We start from the raw sequence: 22,469 nt of genomic DNA, 5'->3' as shown, positions 1-22,469 counted from the left end.
TCATTTAGCAGGAAGGTGGGAGGAAGCAGCCTGAGAACGATTCATCTAAATCACCCCGCCGATGCAAACAGTTGCTCACTACATCTATCATAATTTCTTCCAAGTGTCGTACGAGAGATTAGTCACCGTAACCATGCAGATGCACGCACGTGCCTGGCAGAGCTACCCAGACCTGCTCGTCTAGGGCAGCTGCAGAAAAAGACTGCTTCGTGCAGGTGTCAGTTTTGCACCAAAAGAAAGGCCTTTTTTAAAAATTTATTTTGGAAATGGGACTCCCTGCACTTCACACTGCTATGCCAGCAGATATTTTTAGGTGTAAGTGAGGCCAAAATCTTTGTTGGGCAGATTTGGTGCTCATGTGGGTGCCCTTGCCTGGGGCAGCACCCACATGAGAAGCCACCCTGCCCTGTAGCTGGGGGGAAGCAGTGGGGTTCAGCCTTAATTTTCTTCCAGTTATTCAGCAATCAGCTGATAACCAGTTGATATCAATAGGCAAAACCCCACCAGACGCCCCAGCTCAGCAATCTCCTTGCTGTGGGGCTGGAGGGCAGTGCCAAAAGAAGGTAATCCTCCTGGGTATGGGTTTGCCAGGGCTCCTGAAAGCCTCCCCAGCCAGAGGAGAAGTGATGGCATTGTGCACATCCCTGCAAAGTGCTCAGAAAGGACACCGACTTTTCCCTGCACTTCGGACACCACCTTCATTAGTTTCAACCTGCATATGAACTCCAGGTCCTCTGAAGCCACATCCTGGCTCTCCACATCTAAAATATGTCTGAAAGTGACTTAAAAGTGGTGAAAACGGCACCAGACCAGAACAGAATGAAGGCAAAAGTTGATGAAGGATGCAGCCACTTGAGCTGTTCCCAAACTGCAGGAAGGTTCTGAAAGCAAACTGGGAAGAAGTCTGCGAAGAAAACTATTTGGTTTAGATGGAAAGAAAATATTTGCTAAACTGTACAGAATTCAGTGCAAGTTCACCCACAGGGCCAAGCTTCAAGCTGAAATACTGTATTTGACAATTTGAAAATGCACTATTTTGATTGTTATGATAAAAATAAAATAAATAACATAAAATAAAACAAAACATTTTGTTTCAAAATGGAGTGCTCTCGAGTCTCTGTTAAAGGCAGCTTAAGGCAGCCTGGCTCAGCCAAGGCCGGAGTGCAGGAGCGGGGCTGGCTCAGGGTGCAGCACAGCCTGGCTGGGGCACCCCTGGGTGCTGCTGGGCTCTGGCTGAGCCTCGCTGCTGCTGGGGTGGGATGGGGATGGGACGGAACGGAACAGGACAGAATATAATAGAATAGTTGGAAGGGACTTCAAAGGCCAACAGGTCCACCTGCCTGACCTGGGGGCTAACCAAAAGGAAACCCATGTTCCTGAGGGCACACCGGGGGGCTGCCCCCTCCCCCAGCCCCGCACCGGGCGGGCTCCCCGCCGCTGCCCCCCGCCACCGCGCGGTGTCGCCATCCGACAGCGCTGCCGCCTGCCCCGTCCCCCCCCTCCAGCCCCTCCCCGCCCCGCCCCGGGCCCCGGCACCGCCCGGGGGTGGGGGCGACGGGACCCCCCCCCCCCCTCCAAAAAAAAAAATTAAAAAAAAATCCCCCCCCAAAAGTCCCGCAGTAACGGGAGCTGCGCATGGAGAGGCAGGGGGGGAACGGGAGCTGCCGGCCGGGGCTTGGGGGGGGACAGGCGGTGGCCAGGGCTAACAGCGGGCTGGCGGCCGTGCTGATCGTCACCATCGTGGTGGACGTGCTGGGCAATGCCCTGGTCATCCTCTCGGTGCTGAGGAACAAGAAGCTCCGCAACGCCGGTGAGTGTGGGGGGACCCGGGGGGAGCGGGGGGACGGGGCGCGGGGAGGTCCCGGGGTGTCCCCGGGTGTCCCCGCTGGGTACCGGTCTCCTGACAGCCGGCAGGGAGGGCTTGGGTCTGCCGTCAGAGATGGGTTACTTCGGCAAAGGCTAGGAAAAAATTCCACGGGAATTGCTCCGGAGGGAGTTTCAGGTGGTGCTGGTCGGATGTACCGCAGGGTGCGTTGTGTTAGGAGTGCTCGGGCTGCTTTTACAGGCGAAGGCATAAAGTGACCTGTACTGTTATAGCTCACTAAATGGTTTGGATGAAATGTTCTCCGGTGTTTATAACGTGGGAGAGAAAGTTGTGAGTGTTGTGGAGTTGCTGATCTCTCTCTGTGTGTACCTCACTCTTCTGTTAATACGGAGTAACTCAACAGAGTACAGTAAAAGTAGCCCTTTACTACAGGATAAGTAGTAAAAATGGGTGGGCCTGATGGGACAACATCCCACCCCCCTTGCCCCCACTATTTGATTGATTTATTAACGATAGTGCACAGCTGCTGGCTGGGGCAGGGGCTGGGTGCAGCACCCCTGAGCACTGAGCCTGCGTTTGCCCAGGCACACAACGAGTGGCCCGTAGGATACTCATCACATAAATGTGCTGCTTTCTGTTAGCTTTGCTTTAAAATGGGAGCACTGTGAGCTTGTGATCAGAAGGAAAAATAGATACCCCCTTGTTTCTCCCCCCAGGGTAACTGGTGGTGTATGTTCTCCGGCTGAGAAGTGCAGCAGGCAGATTTGAAGCCATTTAGCTGCCTTTACCACCTGTCTAATTGTTAATCACTTGGATGCATTGCAAGTCTTATTAAGCCTGCCTCCTCTGCAAGTTAAAGTTGCTACGAAGTCAAGGAGAGCTACCTCCCCTTTGGGTTATAACAGAGAGATTTTCAGTCTAAGTACTGATCAGGAGCCAGTTGCCAAACACATTTCCAGGCTGTGGTTCATGCGTTCAAGGCTCAGCACACTTAAGGTCGAGGGTGGTGGGCAAAGGCTCTGGAAATGCAGTTTTGTAGCTCTCCTGAACTCTCTGCAAACGCAGGCACGCAGCCAAAACGTGCACGCCTTGAAAGCCCACGTCTTGCACCCGTGCTGCCCTGCAGAAAGTTGCTCCTGCTGCCTGCTGGCTCCTTTTCCTCAGTAGCAGCATCGTCCGCTCAGGGAGCTGAAACCTCTGTAGGGGCAGTCAGTGGGGTTACAACTTTAATTAGGTCACCAGGCTCAGCTGGTTTTAATCCCCTTGCTGTACTCTGTGCATGTTGCTGTGAGGCTGTCACACTGGCCCAAACCCAACGCAGAAGTCCACACACATCATGTCAGCACAGATATCTGTGTCAGGCAAATGCCTGGTCTGGGAAGAAACAGCAGATCGGCCTGACAAGCCCTCTTCCCATACAGCTGTGTTGGCCAGCACTAATTGCGTTCCCATCTCCTCACACTTTGCTGCTTTGCCTTTCCCTGGCTCTGTGGGACCGCAGCCGGGGTTATCGGCCTGCGCTTCCCAGGTCAGACGGGCTGAAATGTTGGCACGCTGCGAGCTTTGTGTTTGCTCAAGGGGGTTTTATTTATTGTTCTGAGACCTCGGGAACTTCCTGCGTGCTCTGTGACATGTTTCTTTTCTCAAAGTCGGTGTTAGAGAGCTCCTTTGTGCATGTTCACGTTTTCCAGTTTTGCAGATGTGGAAAACGTTTAGTCGTGCTGAATGCCTTTCCCACTTACTTCTGGAATTCGGAGAATTTGGTTATATCTGAAATGTAAGTCATCCTTATCTGCAAGGAAAAAAAGAAATGCTTATACTTTCTACATCTGCTGTATCAGGATGGATAATTTCCCTGTACTTTCTTTTAGTGTCAGCCTATTGTATCGATCGATCATTGCTTTTTTTCCTGACATATGTTGCCATTATTTTTTGTGATATCGTTTAGCTTTCTTTATAAAATAATTTGCTTTCTAGCTACTCATAGTGGATTTTCTATTCATTACTCATTTCTTAATTCGTCTCCTGTCTTAATTCTTTAACAAAATAAACTTTTTCTGAATATAGTACTGTTTTTCTGGAAGGAGGAGGGCTCTACTGAGGTATCTTTAAACATCTCCCACTGCCACATTTGTATATATTTAGGTGTTTTCTTTCAGTTATTTTTGTCTGATTGTTTCTAGTTTGGGAAAATGGACCTTTCAGAGGCGTCACATTGGACCACGTTCAGTTTTCATATCTCAGGTGCGGTTGGGAACTGCAATTGGTTTCCTCCCAGCTCCTGCAGGATTTCCTTGTCCTGGAAAGCTATTGACTGTATGTAGGTGTTTTGAGATGATTTTTTTTTTTTTAGCACCACAAACCCTCCAGCATCTGCCACAAGCCTGAAATGACATCGTTTCTTTATGTACATCGTGGGTAGCTGCCTAAGGAGCTGCTCATCTGTTCTGCCGGTTCATTCCTCTGTAGCAAACTCCCACCGGGGCTTCTGATTTATCCTGACCCTCTGGAGTGCCAGAGGATCTGACGTGGGGATTGTGGCTCTCTGGGAGAGCCAGGGAAATGTCACATTGGCCAGGGAACTGCAGGAGGACTGCTGGGACTCCACGTGGAAGGGTGACACCTGGCACCCACCTCTTAAACAGGGATGCCATCAAAGGTGTGAGCTGCTCAAAAATGTCCTCGCTGTTGGTGGGGAACAGCCCGTGACAGCATTTCCTTTTAGCTTCGTTATCGACTTGCTCAGCTGGACAGTGATGAATTTACCACATCGAGCTGGCTGCCAGCGATGCTCCTGTTCCATCAGCCACAAACGTGGATGCAGCACCTGGGCTGCTCCAGGGAGGGCTGGCAAAGGCCTGGCATGACCGACGTGGTCCTGCTGCTCCTTGGCGTGGTGAAGCTGGGGGAAGTGGTGTGTTTGGGTAGCGGGACGTGTCCCAGTGCACCCAGTGGGCTCAGGGGGCTGGTGTCCTGGTGGGGATGTGGTGGTCCATGCTGGGGACCCTTGGCATGCTGTCCCAGCGCTGTGCCACGGGCACGCACAGTCCCTGCAGAAGTTCCTGGGCTGAAGACTTCTGTAATTGTGGCCTGCTGGCTGGAGGTTTTAGGTTTCTTCCAGTTGGGTGAAGACCCTTTTCTCCAGCCGTGTGTGTGCTTAACACAGGTTTTTGCTGCGTGCTGGTGCAGGTGTCCACACAGCTACCCTCAAATTAGTTAAAACAAAGTTCCTCTGATTAGGAAAACCTGCGCCAGACTCGTCTCCATCTCTTGGAGACTCCACTTGCTGAACTTTGCTTTCTGGTTTTGAGGCCACGAAGGAAGGGTATTTCTACATGGCTGCCTGCAGACAAGCATCCTGTTTTTGTGCACGGGTGCAAATGCTCCTGCAAAGGTGCTGGGCACCAGCACTGTGCCGCCTTCTTCTCCTCTGTGCTGCTGTCAAGCCGTGCTTTCCCACGAAACGCCACCTTGGCTGTGCCCAGGCTCTGAACAGCAGGAGAAACTCGGCCAAGTTGTTCGTGTGCCAAGCAAAATCCCAGCCTGCCTCCCTGGGAGGGCTGCCCTGCACGCCCCGCAGCAACAACAGGCCAGGCTGGCCCAGGGCTGGGTGCTGCTGAAAGATTTGGAGGGACAAACACTGGCTTTGGTAATAGCAAATGATTAATGGCCTCGCTGACAGTCCTGCCGCACGAGCCGGGACCTGTTTCAGGAAGAGGGAAGGTGGGCATACATGCTCTGTTTACTTTTTTTTTTTCTGTCTCCATTTTCTTTGCACTTTGTTTGCTTTTCTTTCTCTGTTCCGCATGGGTGATGTTTAATCTCGTCCAAGTCCAGGCAGAGAGCAGCAGGAGGAGGACAGGACCATCCTGGGGGCTGCCTGGCAGGGACAAGGCTGTGCCCCAGGGCTGCTCTTGGATGAAAGCACAGAGGAAAACTTGTGCCATGGTTTTCCCATGTGTAACTATTCCCATTCCTGAAGTCGGAGCTCTGGTGGTGACACTGGGTGCTGCTATCTGCCACCACCCAGCCTCAAAGAAGAGTCCGTCCAGAGGGGCTGTGACCAGCTGGAGGGAACACTTAGGTGGAAAAAGCAGGGTTTTCTGTGCAGGGCAGAGAGGGGGGTGAAACAGGCATTGCCCCACCTAATTAGGACAATAGGCTAATTAGCTAATGAGAGGAGTCTTCCCAATGTGGCTGTACCCTTGGAAGATGTTAATTAAAGTATTGCTCAATCCCAAACTAGACAAAGCCTCTGTGATTAGTGTGGGAGCAAGGAATAACCAGCGACTGAACACCGGCATTGTGTCCCGCAGCACAGGCACACCCTTCTCCTCCTTCTCTTAAAAAGAATATATTTGCTTTGGAATAAATTATACAGAAATGGAAACGGAGCAGTGGGCAAGCAACAAATAGGGCTTGCAAAGGGTTGGAGTGTTTCTGCCTTTCCGTGGAGGCGTCTGCCCTTCTTCCCTTACATTTTGGCTGCAGTTCTCTCCTTCATGCTTCCTTTTTTGAGATAAATTTCTCCCAGAACTGGCTGGGTTTCTTCTGACTGATCATTAACCTTATAAAACCAATTGCTGTCGCTTGGGCATTTGCATCACATTGATAAGCCAGTTTTTCACATTTTTGTCTCACCTTTGAAAGTGATCCTTTCATGCTGGCAGGCAGACACCAGCCTGCAGCATCATGGATTTACCTAATTCAGTGTGGATCCGGATTCATTACACAGGTCAGAAAATTTCCCTGAATAGGGAGCAGGACAGACCATAGAGAGCCGAGTACTTGTTGGCCTTGTTCTTCAGCCTTATTCCTCATCTAATCAGCAAAGCAGGGCAACCAGAGGGTGGCCTTTCGTGTAAACGATGGCAGCTTAAGAAAGTGCAATGTGGAAATACTTACCTTTGGGAGAAGGAACAGCACGCACCCCAGGTGAAGGGCTCTAGCAGCCACACAAAGCACGAAAACTCAACTTGGCTTGTGGGGATGAGCTGTAAAAATTCAGAGGTGAAGTAGGAGGAGCTGCTTGCACAGCCACGTGCATCACAGATGTGGCAGCTGGCTTTTGCTCAGCATCCAACACCTTCGGGCAGAAACTCTGGGGGAGTTTCAGTAGGAAAAGTGTATTGTGATTACACAGCGGTTAAAAATGTATTGTTTCTTGTCAGTAGTGTATCTGCCAAACTTGTAAAGGCTTTTTTCTCCTCTTCCATGGCTATCTTTGGTTAAGACCTGCTTTGCAACAAAGTCGGTAAAGACAGGCTTTTACTTTAGAAAGTGGAGGAAATATTGCAAATTAATGGGCAAGGCCGGAGGTATTTCATTGATGGCACCATAGGGGAAGCCCAATTCTGATTTTATCTGCAGAAATTCCACAATTTTGCAGCGCCGCCTGGCAGACTTCCTCCTGATTTTAGAATGGATCTGAGTGGAAAGCTCTGCTCGAATATGGACTTGAGCTTGGTGTTGCCTGTGAACTCTCTTGAGATCTTGAAGTGCACATGGAGGTGCTAAGAGTTTAGAAGAAATGTAGTTACATATCACCATAGTTAGTGTTTTAATTCATATATCTGCTCTGAATAAAACTTTTCCAAAAGCTTCTGTCTAAATTTAAATCGATTGTCTCTAGCAACCAGCCACTAATACTGAGCAAAATGTGCTGAGCATGCGAAACAAGCGTGGATATTAAGCCACGAATAAATCATTGGTTCAGATCAGCTTCCGCTAACGATAGGGCCCATTTAAAGAAAATGTACCATGTAATTCAAAGTGTTTCAGAATTAATAATAATAATTACATTCTTAATCACCAGGAGGCAATGTTTCTTTCCCTTGCAGCTGAAGAAACCTTAGCAATGCAGGATTTACGCTTCTCTAGGTGTAAGCCTCTAATTTCTCCCAAGCAATCGTATCAGACGCATGCTGTTGTGCGGGATTATTCCCCCCTGCCAAATGGGGAAAATCAAGGATTGCAAATTTAGTTTGTTTATTGCTTCAGGAAGGGGATGGGTTTGAGTCCTATTTCTGCAGCAAGGTTTTCTTTAGTTTCTGGAGAGCACTTGGGCAGCAAGCAGGGAGCTGACATTTTCTCACGTGATGCCTTGTATAGTGAATAAAACTTGGATTGTTCTCTCTATATAACGGAGGCTTTACTTTAGGTGAGATGTGCATCTGTTCTGGGTAGCAGGGCGTCTTCAGGTACTGGTGGCTTCTCCCACCAGTTTGTCACCAGCAGGAGCCTCGACATGCAGCTGTCACCCAGGCAGCATCATTATGGCTTTCGTGGAGATTCCTGAGCTTACCACCAAGTTAGGCTTCTGTGATTCAGGCTTATCTTAGAGGAGACTTGTAAAGATTTGTCCAGTCGGTAAGGGTGTGTTTTCCATGAATACATCCTGTTTTCTGGCCGTCGTTCAAGCCTGGGCTCTGTCTTGTGGCCATCACAGCATCTTCCCTCCCTGCCTGGCCTCAGCCGCTGCTTCCCCACATACCTTCTTCTCCCATGAGGTCCTATAACTTGGTAAGTGAAAGCTTTGTGCATCAACTGCCTCGTAAAATTTCCTTGCGTATTTACTGGAGTAGTGCTCAAAAATGAGTGCTCTCACTAGAGAAGCGACCGTGTTATATTAATATTACATGTGAGCGTGGAGTGCTTGGCTGTGCGTCAGGAGGAGTGCTCCCCCAAGGCACATTATCGCAATGGAGCCCAGTAAATGTTTTCTTGAACTTCTCTGTGCAGCAGCTGCTGCTGCAGTTGCTGGCAATGGGACAGGAGAAGAGATGACCCTCAGATCTACTCTCATCCTGAGAGCATGCATGAACCCCCCCCGGTCTCCATATGGTGAGAGGAAATGTCACCTTACCAGGCCTCTGTGGAGTTGAGCGTGGTAAGTGTTGAGCTTATTTCCTCCTCTTTCTGGACTTTGTGAGTACCACAAAAATTAAGAAGTGTTCAAGACATTATTTCTATAGAGAGGTAAAAATCTAGGAAACTTAAGAAAAATTAAAACAATCAAAATGTTGGCTTTTTACAGCTTCTCCAAGACAGCATGTATTGCAGTCCCTCACCTTAGGGCTCAATGTCATTTCTGTAACTTGATATGTTGGAAATGCTATTTGCATTCATCCACTGTAGATGTATACAAATATATTTCCAATCAAGAGAAAAAAATTAAGCTGAGGGAGAATTTAAGGTTACTTTATGGGCAAGTACCTTCTGTAGTTTTGATTTTGTATGGTGCTCGATGCTCTTTCTCCCCTTAAAACTTGAAAACAGGGCAACACGTGCCTTGGGATGTGATGAGCAGGGTTTTGAAGAAGAGGAAAGTCAAGAAACAAGAGCTTAACTTGTGATGTTGCCTGCCCACCCTTGTTAAATACATCTGTCCAACCCAGCTTTCAAAGTGATGCTCCCGATGTTGTTGCTGCAGAAGCGGTGAGATGAGTCGTGCCAGGACCAACCCTGTTGGGAACAAACCAGTTAGCAAAGAAGGCAGGAGGGGAGTTTTACCAAGGAAGTGCAGGGGCAGTGGGTTTGGCCTCAGCTGCGTCTGGCTGTTCCTTGTCCTCTGCTGAAATATAAAGGAAAGCAGCAAGGGCTTTCTTGGAACAGTAGGGAAAGGAAAGATGATCTAAACTGTGGGATGTAGATTTATGGATCTCATAATAGGGCTCATGTTTGCAAATGTTTTTCTGCTTTTCCTTGTGAGAAACAGCAGTCCAATTCTGTTCTCCCTAAGAGAAGGATCATTTATGCTCTCAGCGTGGATGCTATTTCCAATTTTCCACAACCTTTCAGTGTCTTAACAGTCTCTTGTGAAGATGGTGTGTTTATTTATTTTTCTTGATAAGGGTGTGTGGTGTCCGCCTGTTAATGGCTCTGTGTATCTCAGGGAAATGAGTGTAGGTAGGTAATCATTTGCATGATATCATGTGCTGGAGTTGAAGTCTGTGTAATTATGTAAAAGACTGAAAACGCTGTGAGCTATAGAACTGAAGAAGTTTGTGGTTTCTAACCTGGACTTTATCCAGTATCTAGTTTTGTCTTGGATGTTACATGGGTAATGAAATATATTTTGCATTATGTCATTCCAGTTTCCAAAATACATCTCCAGAGCACTGGTAAACTCTGAATTCTGTTTTACCTTGGAATGGGGATCGGAAGATTTCTCGGATGTTTTTATGATGAGCGTTAATTATACGCATATCATTTTTAGGCTCTTGAATCTGTATCCCCGTGATGTTTGTGTAACTGTTGCAGCAGCTACAAATATTGATGTAAACACCAGGCCACATCCATGGAAAACAATCTGTAAATCACCAGGAGACTGCAACACACACTGAAGTAAGGCTTTGCTCCCCTGGCCTTTACATAGCATCAGCACAACCATTACCTTCCCAACACCGTCTCGCTTTTTGGATGGGAACTGCTCTTCACAACGCGGGGACATGCAGAAGTGTGTGGTTTACGACCTGCTGCTTGTCCCCAGGGAGGTCCCGCTGATTCAGTGAGAGCTGGCTTCATCTCCCGTGACACAGCGGCCGTAAGCTGAGGGGAAAATGGAAAAATGTGTGAATGCTGGTTTAAATGGCTAATGGGGAATGCAGATGTGGCATTCTGCCCTTCCCCATGTCCCCGGGGGCAGGGTTGAGCCCTCTGCTGCTGACGACACGGGTCTTGCCTTGTGCCTGGAAAGTGTCAGACGTGGAAGGCGAGCTGGGCTTTTTGGGTCCCCTGAGCATCCCCTGCGTAGCCTCAGCCACGTTTAGCTTCATCAGGAAAGCAAAAAAGCTTGAAATTGCAATGAAATACGCTGCTCCTGCTGTGTTCATCCAAAAATTGCTGGCTGGTGCCAGCATGCCTGCGAGAAACGAGCAGCGAGAGCCCACGCGTGCCCCTCTGCCAACCCTCCCGTAGTTGGGTTTCTGAATCAGAGTTTCTCTTTTTTTCTTGGATGGATTAACACGGATCCAGATCCATCAAGCAGTCGGCCTTCAGTGGCCTGGTAAATCGTCCTTAATTTTCTGGAATACGTTAACTTCATTTAGGCGAGGGGAGGCAAAAAGAGCAGGCTTTCGGGGCACTGCCAAGTCAGAAGATTAAGTCAGCATTAAATTCATTAGTGAGCCAATCTATCAGTGTTGGCTAACACTATCTCAGCCTCTTTGTCTTGCTTTTTCTTTCTTGGATGGCAGTTTAGGTAACCCACAACCTTGTTGCAGTATTGCGGCATTATACAGTGGTTGCTCTGCTGAAATCCAAGCTTACTGCCCTCTGAACGTTTTTTTTCAGCAGATTTAGTTTAGTTTTTGTTGAGCATCGAAATGAGGCCGGTTTTCCCAGAGGCTGGTTCTGCATTGTGTCCGCAAGAACTTGTCCCATGGTCTGTGGTTTTGTAAAAACTGAATGCCCTGCTTTCCCAAAAAACTTAGGGTCACCCTATACCTTTCTAATGAGCACAGTCACTCAAAATATCCCTGTTCTGCTGGGGACCCGTTTCTATTGTGTGGAAACCTTTTTTATTTTTTTAATGAGTCATCCACTTTTCTGTACAAAGGGAAAATGAAGCTGGCCTTCAGTAACAAAAATTATTGGGGAAAGGCAGGCAGTGCGATCAGACACTCAAGGAGACTGAGGTGAAAAAAGACAAGTAGTGCTGATATCCTGAGGTTTACCTACTGCCTTCACCACCTGCCCACTAAGGAAATTCAGAAAACTTGATGCTGCCCCCTCATGCTGTGGGATAATCTGTGGCTGCCTGGCAGCTTAGGTATTTAATTCCTTTGCTTTTTCAGTGTTTATTTTGGACCTGATTGAAGCACAGAGCTCCCAGCCCCTTCTGAAAATCAGCATCCTTCAGGCAAAACCTCCCACTTGACTTGCAGGATACTTTTCAGTCCCAAGCACATGCCATAGTTAATGCTGCAGACCTATCAGCATCCTTTTCTCCAAGTTGAATGCTTGCAGGTTTTTTAAGCAGTATTGTAACACCAAGTGAGTAATGGGGAAATTCATCCTGGTAAGATTTATGACTTTAATATTGGGGGGCTCCAGTTGATACCAGATTAATGTATTCCTAAGGTTCTAGCAACCACCTGGGAATTAACAGTTACCTTTCAATGTGAAATCTTTGTCCAGGCCTTGTGTCACATCTGCACTAATGACTCAGTCTTCATAAGAGGTTGAATTTGTTTGCGTGGTCTTTTGAAACTAAATATGAAAGGGGAAAGATGGCCCTTAATTTTAATAAGTTCCCATTTGGCTTAACAGCTGCTGTGAGCTCTGTCTTGTCTTTCTGGCTGCATTTGCCACTTTGGCGGTGTGTTTTGGGCTGACAGACCCTTACAGGGTTCTAATGAAGCACGACACTTCTTTTTCTTTTCCCCACAGCTGTTATTTGTCATTTGATATAAATCTGCCTCGTTACAGCCTCATTCCTGAATAAATGATAAAAGGGCAGTTAGCATAAGAAGGCAGCGCTGGCATGAGAGCTCCTGCCTTGCTGCTGATATAGAAGAAGCTGTCGCTCTCCTTTTAAAGGCTGTGCTATGTAGCTGAATTTGGGAAAGACTTTGTACTCCCGAGGGAGACCAAAGCAGACCTCTTCCCCTGTTCTGCCCTTCACTTCTGTCTCGTCCCAATTAGCAGCCGCAGTCCAAGCCCCTGGTGCCAAGATGCATTTGTTTTTGGGGTGGTGAAGTCAATGTGCTCCTGGGGCACATCTGCCCACTCTGGAGCTGGGGCACACGATGGCCAGGGCACTGTGACGTGCTGGCTGAGGTGCTCCAGCCCCATGCTCCTGCCTGGGGAGGCTCCTGGGTGTTGAGACTGGAGCCTATTGCAAGGGCTGGGCTCCTCCCTGTGTGTACATCCATTACTGAAGTTCTGAACCCCAGTTCCTTCGAGCTCTGATGTTGCAAATCACTCCCCGGGTTCCTTACAACATCCACAGACACATGACTGGGCTATTTCAGTCCGCTGGAAGCTTCATGTGGTGTGGAGGACGGTCCTGCTGGGCTGAAGATGACCTCCTGGCTTGTGGGATTTTGCTTGAGGTGCCGAGATGCAGAAGCCTCTGTACAAAGCCCAGGCTTTGTTTCATCCTGATGTAGCTCCTTAAATATTCTGTCACTCTGGAGCTTGTCAATAGACAAAAATACTTCATCGAGGACAGCTAACAACATGGGATTTCAGCAATGAAAGGGAAAATGAGTGAATCCTGCTAAGCAGAGGAAACGGAGGTTTACAAACAGTTCTGAAGGGACCAGGAGGCAGGAAGTCGTATCTCATGCTGGATAAATGACAGCTCTTTAAAAATGCTGTCAGTAGATAAGGAAAGCCTAGGAGCGGGGGAGAGGGCTTTTCGGAAATGGCATAGAGTGAGTGAGGTTGTTCTTATTTATTTATTTATTTTTAAAATTAGGAATCTTGATCATTTCTCTTCTCTTTGGAGAGAGAGCCTCCTTGGCTTGGCTCCTCCAAGCCTCCTTGGCCCGTGACGGGAGTCATAAGGCTGAAGTTGCACGCTACCACTTTGAAGTATCCTGGTGTGGGTGTTAAGCAGTTTCAGAGAGAAGAAATCCCTGTGATTTATTTCTTGCTGAGAAAACTTCAATGGAGATAAAAAGGCGAAGGGCAGAAAAATTTAAGGATACACTTAAAAGCCCCATCACTTGATGGTTATTATGCAATTGTAAAATAGGTCTGCCCCCAGCATTACAGTTGAGAAAGTAGGACTTGAGGTATTTCAGGATGAGGCAACCTCAGTTTCACATGGATGGGTTTATTTTATTTATTTCCAGCATCTTTTATTTATTTATTTATTTATTTCCTTTCTGAGGGCAAAATGTTGTTTGTTTAAGACAGAAAACAGTGGTATTCTTGTGCTGGAAGCTGTCGACAGCAGAGGTGTCTGCTCAGTTGTGCTCCACGAATGCAAGATCTCCCACTTACCATGCCAGTTTCTCTGCCTACATGTGTGGCTACTTACTTTGAGAGGTTCTTCCAGTAATTTAGGTCTCATAGGCCCATGTAATCTTATCCTCATTCACCCATTTGGATACTATCACCATTAGACTTCCTACTGAGGTCAGTGTTAGAGCACCCCCATTTAAACCATGGGCTTATGTTGGAACATGTTTAGTGTGGACTTTGCTGCAAAAACTGCTTTTCTCTTATAATATTCCCATACATTGCACCTCAAAGATGATTAAATGTCAGAAGTCATTCAGAAAAACAAACAAACAAACAAAAACCCACAAAAAACAAACAGAAGCAAATGTCCTCACAATTCACTTGGGACTCCCATTTCCAAGAGTTTCTCGTACCATCAATAGCTCCTTGTTGCCTGTCCTGTACCCAGACTAGATATGAGTTCTGTAAGTCCTGTGGAATATCTAAAGTAAAGACTTTGCTGATGTTCTGGGAAACATTGGTTTTTGGACTCATTTCTGGGAAAATTAAAAAGGTCCTTTAGGGCTTGCTTTTTTTATTATTTTTTTTTATTTGAGGTAATTTTTTCCAGTATCATTATTATTGTTATTGAATCAACTTGAATTGTTTGCACTGGATTTTTGCCAGCACAATTGTATCAGTGTCTCTGCAGTGTTCCCAGGTGAAAGTAACTCTCTGTTTCTGATGGGATTAGTAGATAGTTGTGAATGAACCAGAAGGCCCAGGACAGATTTTCTTTCACTTTCTGGTCTCCTACTTACATGCAGGGCTTCTTTCACAGTTGGCATCGCTGTGGCCAAGCCAACAAATGATGGATCTCTCTGTCTGTAATGCAGGGAATATCACTCCCGTTCCTAGCATATTGTGAAGGTCACATGAACAGTAATTCAGGTAGCTCAGCCTTTTTCCTTGCTGGGAAAGGGAACAGCTTTCTTTAGACTAACTGAGAATGGGAAAAGCAGACATGCTGTCTCTAGGCAGACAATCCCATTTCAGCATCCCTGAGCTGAGGACGGACACTTGGAGCACAGATGCTTTCTCTTAGCGTGTGTACCAAGCCTAACTCTTTTCTGTTATGTAAAACTCTTCTATTATTACTCCTCCAGTTATTGATTTAGGCTTTGTTACTTCATAAGTTGATTGCATTTTTTGTCTAAAAATGGCCTTTATGGCAAGTGAATCATTTTGATGTTAATCTCTTGTTCTTATTGGACACAGCGCTAGAGGCGTGATGCTGCCAGGATCAGTATGTGTTAGAGGTCTGTCTCGAGCCTCTGTTAGAAAGTGAGGTTGAATTTGGGGCAGCGTTTTGTGTTGTGCTGATCTGTGACCAGACTGAGCTTTTTCTCTGTTGCCTAAATTCAGCTTGCTCTCTCCTGAAGTTGGGAACTGTACGATATTGCTTGGTTTCAGGGCACTTTGCAAACCAGTTAATAAATGCTAGGCTTGGAGTTAACATGGGCTGGTAGAGCTTATCTGTGCTTGTGCATCCTAGTGTGTCAGGGTAAACGTAAGGACATCAGCCTGCATAGGAACGGGCTGCTTAGTCACGCAGTACCGCTCGGCAGTGATTTCAGTCAGAAACGGAGGGCAGTGAGCTGTTGGTTTATGGTCCTTGCAGGCTGAGACGCTGCAGCCAGCACCGTGCGGGCTCAGCTGGTGCTGGCAGAGATGCTGAGGCTTGTGGCGTAAACCAGAGGGTGGCAGAGAGGGCCTCCTGCCTCCCACACCTCCCTCCATCGGCCTCGCTGCGGTGTCCTGCGAAGGCTGCGAGGTGCAGGTGGTGTTTCCAAATTTGTCTTCACCCGAAGCATTTGGAAGGGATGCAGGGAGGAACCAGGCTTCTAAGCTGATAACCAGACGAGGTTGCTTTTAGTCATTATTCTGCATATATTAAGAGCTATATCAAGATGATATGTCTTCCTCCTCTTTTACTAGCAGAACCTATTGCCGTAGCTGCATCCAGGCAAAACATCACAGTAACAAGAGTTAAGTTTAGAAATCCAGAGGAGCAGCAGCATTGGGGTTTTTCCTCATGCGAAAGGCCAAAACTTCAATGAAAACACTGGAAAAAGTCATTAAAAGGCACATAAATGAACAGAAAATGTTATTTTCTAAAAGTTTAAAAACTGTTGGAGCTAGGTAAAATGTCAAATTTTACAGTTTCCTCTTTCTTTTAAAATATCTTTAAATAATCTTTTCAGGAAGGCATGTCTGAGCTGAGCAGGATGTATTAGGATTCATATGGAGTAAGAGGGTGAAGATTTTGAGGCAGTGTTTCTATGGGATGGTCTGAAAGCTTCTTTTATTTTTTAATATATCTGAAACTCTGAAAATGAGGGTGTTGCTCTCCTCTGGTACCAAAAGAGGAACACCCCTTTCTAAAGGTTCAGAAGACGAGGGAACAACTCATTTTATTCAGTTGAGAACCAACGTCCACCTCCCATCTGCGACACACCAAGGAAAAAAGTGCCCGTTTCCAATATAATGGTAAGTGATAAAAGGAGAGATAGGAAATCATGTGAGCATGGCCGCTCGTATTTCCAGCCCGTTTCCACAGGCTCATGAGCTCGGACACGGCTTTGAAGCTGGCTGGCCGTAGCCAAATGAAAGTTGTGAGTCTCTGGAGTGTAAACATTGCAATGATTGCCCTTCGCCGCACGCAATTAGAGTAGCTGAAGGCATGGCTCAGATATGCTTTTGACAGCAATACAGTTAGAGGTCGTGACCTAAAAGCACATCTAAAACCCAGCCCTCTGCCAGCACTGCAAGTAATTCCTTTCTCCAACCAGTGGACAAAATAATACATGGAGCGTAAAAAAATGAATGTGATGGAAGTGCCTGGGAGCGGGTCCTTTCTACCTCAGTAAGTACTGCGAGGGTTTTCTCTTCCTGCTGGAGCAAGCCTTTCCCACAGATCCAGAGGGAAAGAAGGTTTTTGTTCAGCCGTGGTGATGCACCGAGGGGCTGGCTGATGAGGCTTGCAGTCACGATGCCAAAGTGATGCTGAAACACCTTGGCCTTGCTCCTCATGGATGCCATGGCAGGAGAGCACCAAGCACCCACAGCTTTCCTTCTGGGAATGACACCAGCACTACTGGTGATGCTCATACTGAGCACACTGCTGCTCTCTGGCATCACTATTGTGCTAAGAGAGGCATTTGCCAGGAAAAAGTTCAATGGTGGTGGAGTTTTATGCTTTTGTCTAGGACCTTCATTGTGTCCTTAAACTGGATATTTCCACGTTCTCTAACCTTACGTTCTAAGCACGCTGTGGGCTGGAGATACCTCCTCTCCTGGCTGTTTGTTGCCAGCAGGATCATTTTATGCAGCACAGTTGGAATTTGAGAGCTGCTGGCAGCCTGACTGTGCTGTCCGATCGACTGCCGGAGACCACACTGTCCCCTCCTGGTGGAGCAACGATATTGGATAACTGATTGTTTTTTTCTCTTTCTCTGGTTTACTCCTGTCTTTGAATAGGCTTCCTAAATACACATAAAATCATCAGTTAGAATTTGTGGATTGATGAACTAAACAACAGATCTTTTATTTTTTTCCTGATGCCTGGACCTCAGGGAGAGTGTCCCTGATTTTGAGTTGTCAAACACTCTGTTGTCCAAATGTCAGCCTGGACTTTCTTATTTGCTATTTTGTGCCGTGTGTGTGGTGTTCTCAGGGCAAGTGACATTGAGCCAGACCCCTGCAGGAGGCTCAACCCTAATGCTCTTTGACCGGGCAGTTGCCTTGTTCCCTGAAGTGATCTTTTGCGGCTGGGGATGTTGGAAATGCTCCTCTGTGCAAGGGCTGCAGCATCAGCTGCCACAAGCACCCCGGTATTATTATCGGTCCAAAAGAGCAGTTAGTATATGATAACATGGCTGCAAACCCTCAGTGCCATCTTGGTAGTATAAAGAGAACAAAATTGTTCTGAAGGTGTTTTTTGTGAACTGCCACTTATTTCGCAGAGCCAAGCGTGCTCTTCGTGTCTGCCCACTGGAAGTGGAGGTCAGTGAGGTACAAGCAAATGCATAGCGAGTAGCAGGTAAAAACAAACATGGAAAGGAGGCTGTCAGAGCTAATACAGAGCCTTGTTGCACGTTGAATAAAGCTTTTAAGACTTTATCTATTTTGCTTGGGGCAAACAGTACATTTTGTTTCTGTTTTGCAGCGAGCATAAGCTTTCAAAGGTTAAATAGAGAGTATTAGGTTATGGTAAGTGGTCATCAGAGGCTTGCTTTACAGTCATGGCCTGTTAAATTGTTTACTGAACCTTATTACAGATAGATCCTTTTGATGCTGAAGAGAGTCTTAATTCCAGTTCACCTCCTTCTGGACATGAGTTTTTCAGAAAACCTGGGAAGAGAACCGTGAAGGTTAAGATGCTTCGTATTGCAGGCCACAGATAGTGAACTGTCACCACAAACATACTGGTCACCCCAGTAAACTTTTAGCATTTTGTGTATCTTAGCATATTTTCCCAACCTGTGCTCTTACACCTGCTGCTCTGTAGCTCTCAGTTATTCTGGCTGCGGCTGGACGGACAGACAGGATCTGATCTGGCTGAGGCTGTTGTAGGTGGGTTTGTTTGCTCTCAAACCCTCTGGGCACTGCCTGATGGGGAGCAGTGTGGTTTACAGGTAGCAGCATTAACTTCAGGTGCCTTGAACATCTCCATCACACTAACCTGAAGCAAACACAGATCTGTAATATTTCAACAAGGAAGGCTAGTGTAAGTCTGGTAACAGAGAACAAGGCTTTTGGATATTCTATTTGGACATTTTTGGCTGTATAAAAAGCCATGTATTTTTATTTTAAGACAAAGTATTTTAATCTCTTCTTTATTTTCCTTTTCAACCCAGCTTCTAGGTTCAGGATGCCTAAAACACAGCCCGTGTGTCCTAGAGGACAGCCCACGGATGCTGTGGGAACGACGGGGAGATCCAAGCAACTGGAGCTTGGGCACCGAGGGATTTCCAGCAGCCTCCTGAGGCAGGCAGGGCCAGTGACTCTCGTATTTGCACAGCGATGCTCAGTTAATCTTTGTAGAAGAGTGATGTGCATTTGTATGGAAGTCAGATGGTGCTCGGGCAGCCTGCCATCGGGGACCTTTGTGTATGTGGCTTATTGGGTTTGCAGAACTCTTTGCAGGATTTCCATGTGTATAAAACCTGGTGCCAGGACTTGACAGTAAGTCCTCAGATAACCTGTGCTGTCAGATAATCCAGGCAAAATGGGTTCCTGGCAGTGCCAGGAAACTGCCGGAATACAGAAGCAGGCTGCTGGGGTGAGCAGAAACACAAGTATGGGAGCATGGGAGCGAGCAGGGAGCTCACAGAGCAAAGTACTAGGGCAGAAGGTGCTCTGGGATAAATCCCCTTTTGTATAACCTGCATGTGCTTATAACCTGATCTGCTGCCAGGCTTCAGGTTGTTTTGTGTTTCAGATAATTTGCTGATTACACTGTGAACAGTGTATCGTACCTCTGTAGTCCTGTGTTGGACCTGTGGCACGAGAAAAGGTTTCAAGTTTCTGTGAAAAGGTGGTCAGGTCTGTGCTGCCATTATGCTGGGGTAGAGATGGAGTGCAGAGATGCACAAACCAATACATACCGTGTGGAAGTTTAAAAACATGACACGGAAAGTTTGGAAGTTAATGAGGAATTATATTTGTATGCTCACAAGGAGAAAAAGATGCATCTGAAAATAGTGCCACAGAAGCAAAACATTAAAGTTTGAGATAATGTCCTGCTGGTATTACTTGCAGGCAGGACTCCTGTGTTTCATAGTGGAAAAATGCTTTTTTAAAGAAAAAAATAATAATAAATCAGTAGTGACAAAGAAAAGATGATTGGCAGGAGATTGTTGTTTACTTTCCATAACAGCTGCACATTAGATGGCTTCACATTTGGTGTTTAACTGAAGTTTACTCTTATTTCAATAAAAAGCAGTCGTTTCCCATATTTTGAAGGGCCTGTTCTGCTTGGAGGCATGCAGCGTGTCCTCTCCTTGGAGTACTCAGTCATTAAAATGCTCAGTTTGTCAGGACCGGCTGGCAAGTGGCTGCTGGGTGGCTCTGGCCTCTGTGTTCACCCACCAGGAGAAAAATATGAAGCTGACCACACGGCCAAATAAAAGAGAAGTTGAGTTTATTGATGTGAAAAGGTGCTAAGTTGAGCCGTCTGACCTGATTTTTTTTTTTCCATTCCCCTGTATTTTTACATCCTCCCAAATATCCAAGAGGAAGGACTTGCAGAGGCTGTGATTTCTCCCACTTGCTGGCAGTGATGTGAGGCTAAGAATTTTCCTTAAACATCCCCAGAGGAGATTCTGGTGCTGGGGACACGTTTAGCCTTTTGTTGAGGAGTCATCTTTGTGACTTAAGGAATACAAATTCGCTGCAGAGCAGCTCTCCCTCTCTGAGTGCTAAGCCTGCATAGCCAGAGCAGCCACAGAGGCAAGCTGCGGTGAGCCTGCCTATGTGAAATCTCTCCCTGCTGAGATTTTAGCCCTTCACGTGTCCTCTGCTAATACTTGTTTTGAAATGATGCTTCGTGTCAGCTGCCACAGCTCGGTGCCACCGTGGGCAGTTCTCGAGTCTGGACTGCTTTCCGGCCAGTGTGAAGTGGCCTCTGCTGCCTGACGGGAGCTGTTGACTGGTACTGATAGTTTTTGTTGGGAACAAACATAGCAATGAGCCAACTGTGATGGCGATACAGACGTGATTTCTGACAGCCCTTGGATATGTTTTCCAAATGCCAAAGCCAGTGACCTAGTTGAACTGAGATCTCAGCGAGCCTCTTCACGGATACTACAGAAAAAGATGCTTTTTTTTGTTGTTGTTTTTGAGATAATCTGGTAGACGGCAGGCTATGAAGGTTTGAAGAGAAAGTGCAGGTGTGATCAGTGGGCTGGAGTGTTGCCTGTAACACATAGCTGCATGGATGGTAACACCTTAAATGTATTAAACATATCCTCTACCAGTACACTAGTAATATTCTCCTTCCTACTACTGCAGGTTTATCTGCAGGTAGTGATGTTAGGAAAAATGACTTTTCCTAGTGCTGTCCTCTATATTGCTGAGTTTCCCTTGAAATGACAACTTCTCTAATCATCAGAAAGCTGAATTTTGACAAATATTCCTTACAGCATTATGGCCGGTCCTGTAGTTATGCCAGTTCTCTAAAGACCTCTCGCTTCCTTTCTTCAGGAAAATTATTGATCCATACAACTTAATTTAGGATTTCATTTGTGTATTTAGGAAGCCTGTTCAAAGACAGGAGGAAATAACAGCTGAGCTAAGGTTAATGCTTCCAGCTTAGAATTTTTTTAGGAAGGAATACACAGGTTAATAATGCCCCGTTACTCTCTTGCTGTCAGTAGTACAGACAGCAAAGTCTTATTTTCTATGTTTTCAAACTCCAAATGGAGGATAGAGGGAAGCTCACAGGCAGAGTTAGGCCCAAAGAGGAGTTCTGAGTTGGAAGTTGTCTGTCCGGACCTCTGCTAACCTCTCGTGGTCTCTTCTCCTTTTTCGTAGGCAACATCTTTGTGGTCAGCCTGTCTGTTGCAGACCTTGTAGTGGCAGTGTATCCATACCCTCTGATCCTGAGCGCCATTTTCCACAATGGATGGACCATGGGAAACATCCACTGCCAGATAAGTGGGTTCCTGATGGGCCTAAGTGTCATCGGGTCCATTTTCAACATCACTGCCATCGCAATCAACCGCTACTGCTACATCTGCCACAGCCTTCGGTACGATAAGCTCTTCAACCTGAAGAATACCTGCTGCTACATCTGCCTGACCTGGCTGCTCACGGTGGTGGCCATTGTGCCAAACTTCTTTGTTGGGTCCTTGCAATATGACCCCCGGATTTACTCCTGCACCTTTGCCCAGACGGTGAGCACGTCGTACACCATCGCAGTGGTGGTGGTCCACTTCATTGTCCCGCTGTCCATCGTGACGTTTTGCTACCTACGGATCTGGATTTTGGTGATTCAAGTCAAACACCGGGTGAGACAAGACTGCAAGCAGAAGCTCCGAGCAGCTGACATCCGGAATTTCTTGACTATGTTTGTGGTTTTTGTCCTTTTTGCTGTGTGCTGGGGACCATTAAACTTTATTGGCCTTGCTGTTTCAATTAACCCTTCCAAAGTGCAGCCACACATTCCAGAGTGGCTTTTCGTCCTGAGCTATTTTATGGCCTATTTTAACAGCTGCCTCAATGCCGTGATCTATGGGCTGCTTAACCAGAATTTCCGAAAGGAGTACAAAAGGATACTGCTGACACTCCGGACTCCCAGGCTGCTCTTCATCGATGTGTCCAAGGGTGGGACGGAAGGGCTGAAAAGCAAGCCGTCTCCAGCAGTAACGAACAACAACAACCAAGCTGAAATACACTTATGAGCCAGAACAGCAGCACTATTTATTCTGGGTTACCCTTGTACATACAATACATAAGCCTTCCTACCACCTGTGCATTTCACAGCTGATGTTGCTGGACCCCAAATGGCCACCCCCTTCTCATGCAAGGAAGGAGTCTGGTACCTTTATTGCTCGGCTTATCACCGTGACATCACAGCTTTGAGTAAGGATTTTAAGAATGGAACAACTGCCCTTTACTTTTTTTATTATTTTTTTTACTATGCCATCATTCACTGTGTGCCTAATGAATTGCTTTGGTTGCTTTT

At 46.8% G+C, this 22,469-nt stretch overlaps 1 protein-coding gene across 1 annotated transcript; it reads left to right on the top strand.

Moving 5' to 3' along the window:
- The first annotated feature begins 1,635 nt into the window (after positions 1-1,635).
- Positions 1,636-22,185, top strand: GPR50 (G protein-coupled receptor 50). The gene is made up of 2 exons (XM_035541216.1): positions 1,636-1,810; positions 21,317-22,185. The coding sequence occupies exons 1-2, from the start codon at positions 1,636-1,638 to the stop codon at positions 22,183-22,185; spliced, it is 1,044 nt and encodes a 347-aa protein (XP_035397109.1).
- Positions 22,186-22,469: the final 284 nt, after the last annotated feature.

Source organism: Cygnus atratus, chromosome 13 (assembly GCF_013377495.2).
Source record: "Cygnus atratus isolate AKBS03 ecotype Queensland, Australia chromosome 13, CAtr_DNAZoo_HiC_assembly, whole genome shotgun sequence".
Lineage (NCBI taxonomy): Eukaryota > Metazoa > Chordata > Aves > Anseriformes > Anatidae > Cygnus > Cygnus atratus.
The sequence above is the reverse complement of the archived record's forward strand: the minus strand, read 5'-3'. Positions and strand labels throughout refer to the sequence as shown.

Coding starts and splice junctions, on each gene's coding strand:
- GPR50 (XM_035541216.1), top strand. CDS start 1,636: ATGGAGAGGCAGGGGGGGAACGGGAGCTGCCGGCCGGGGCTTGGGGGG. Junction 1,811..21,316: donor CAAGAAGCTCCGCAACGCCG/GTGAGTGTGGGG, acceptor CCTTTTTCGTAG/GCAACATCTTTGTGGTCAGC.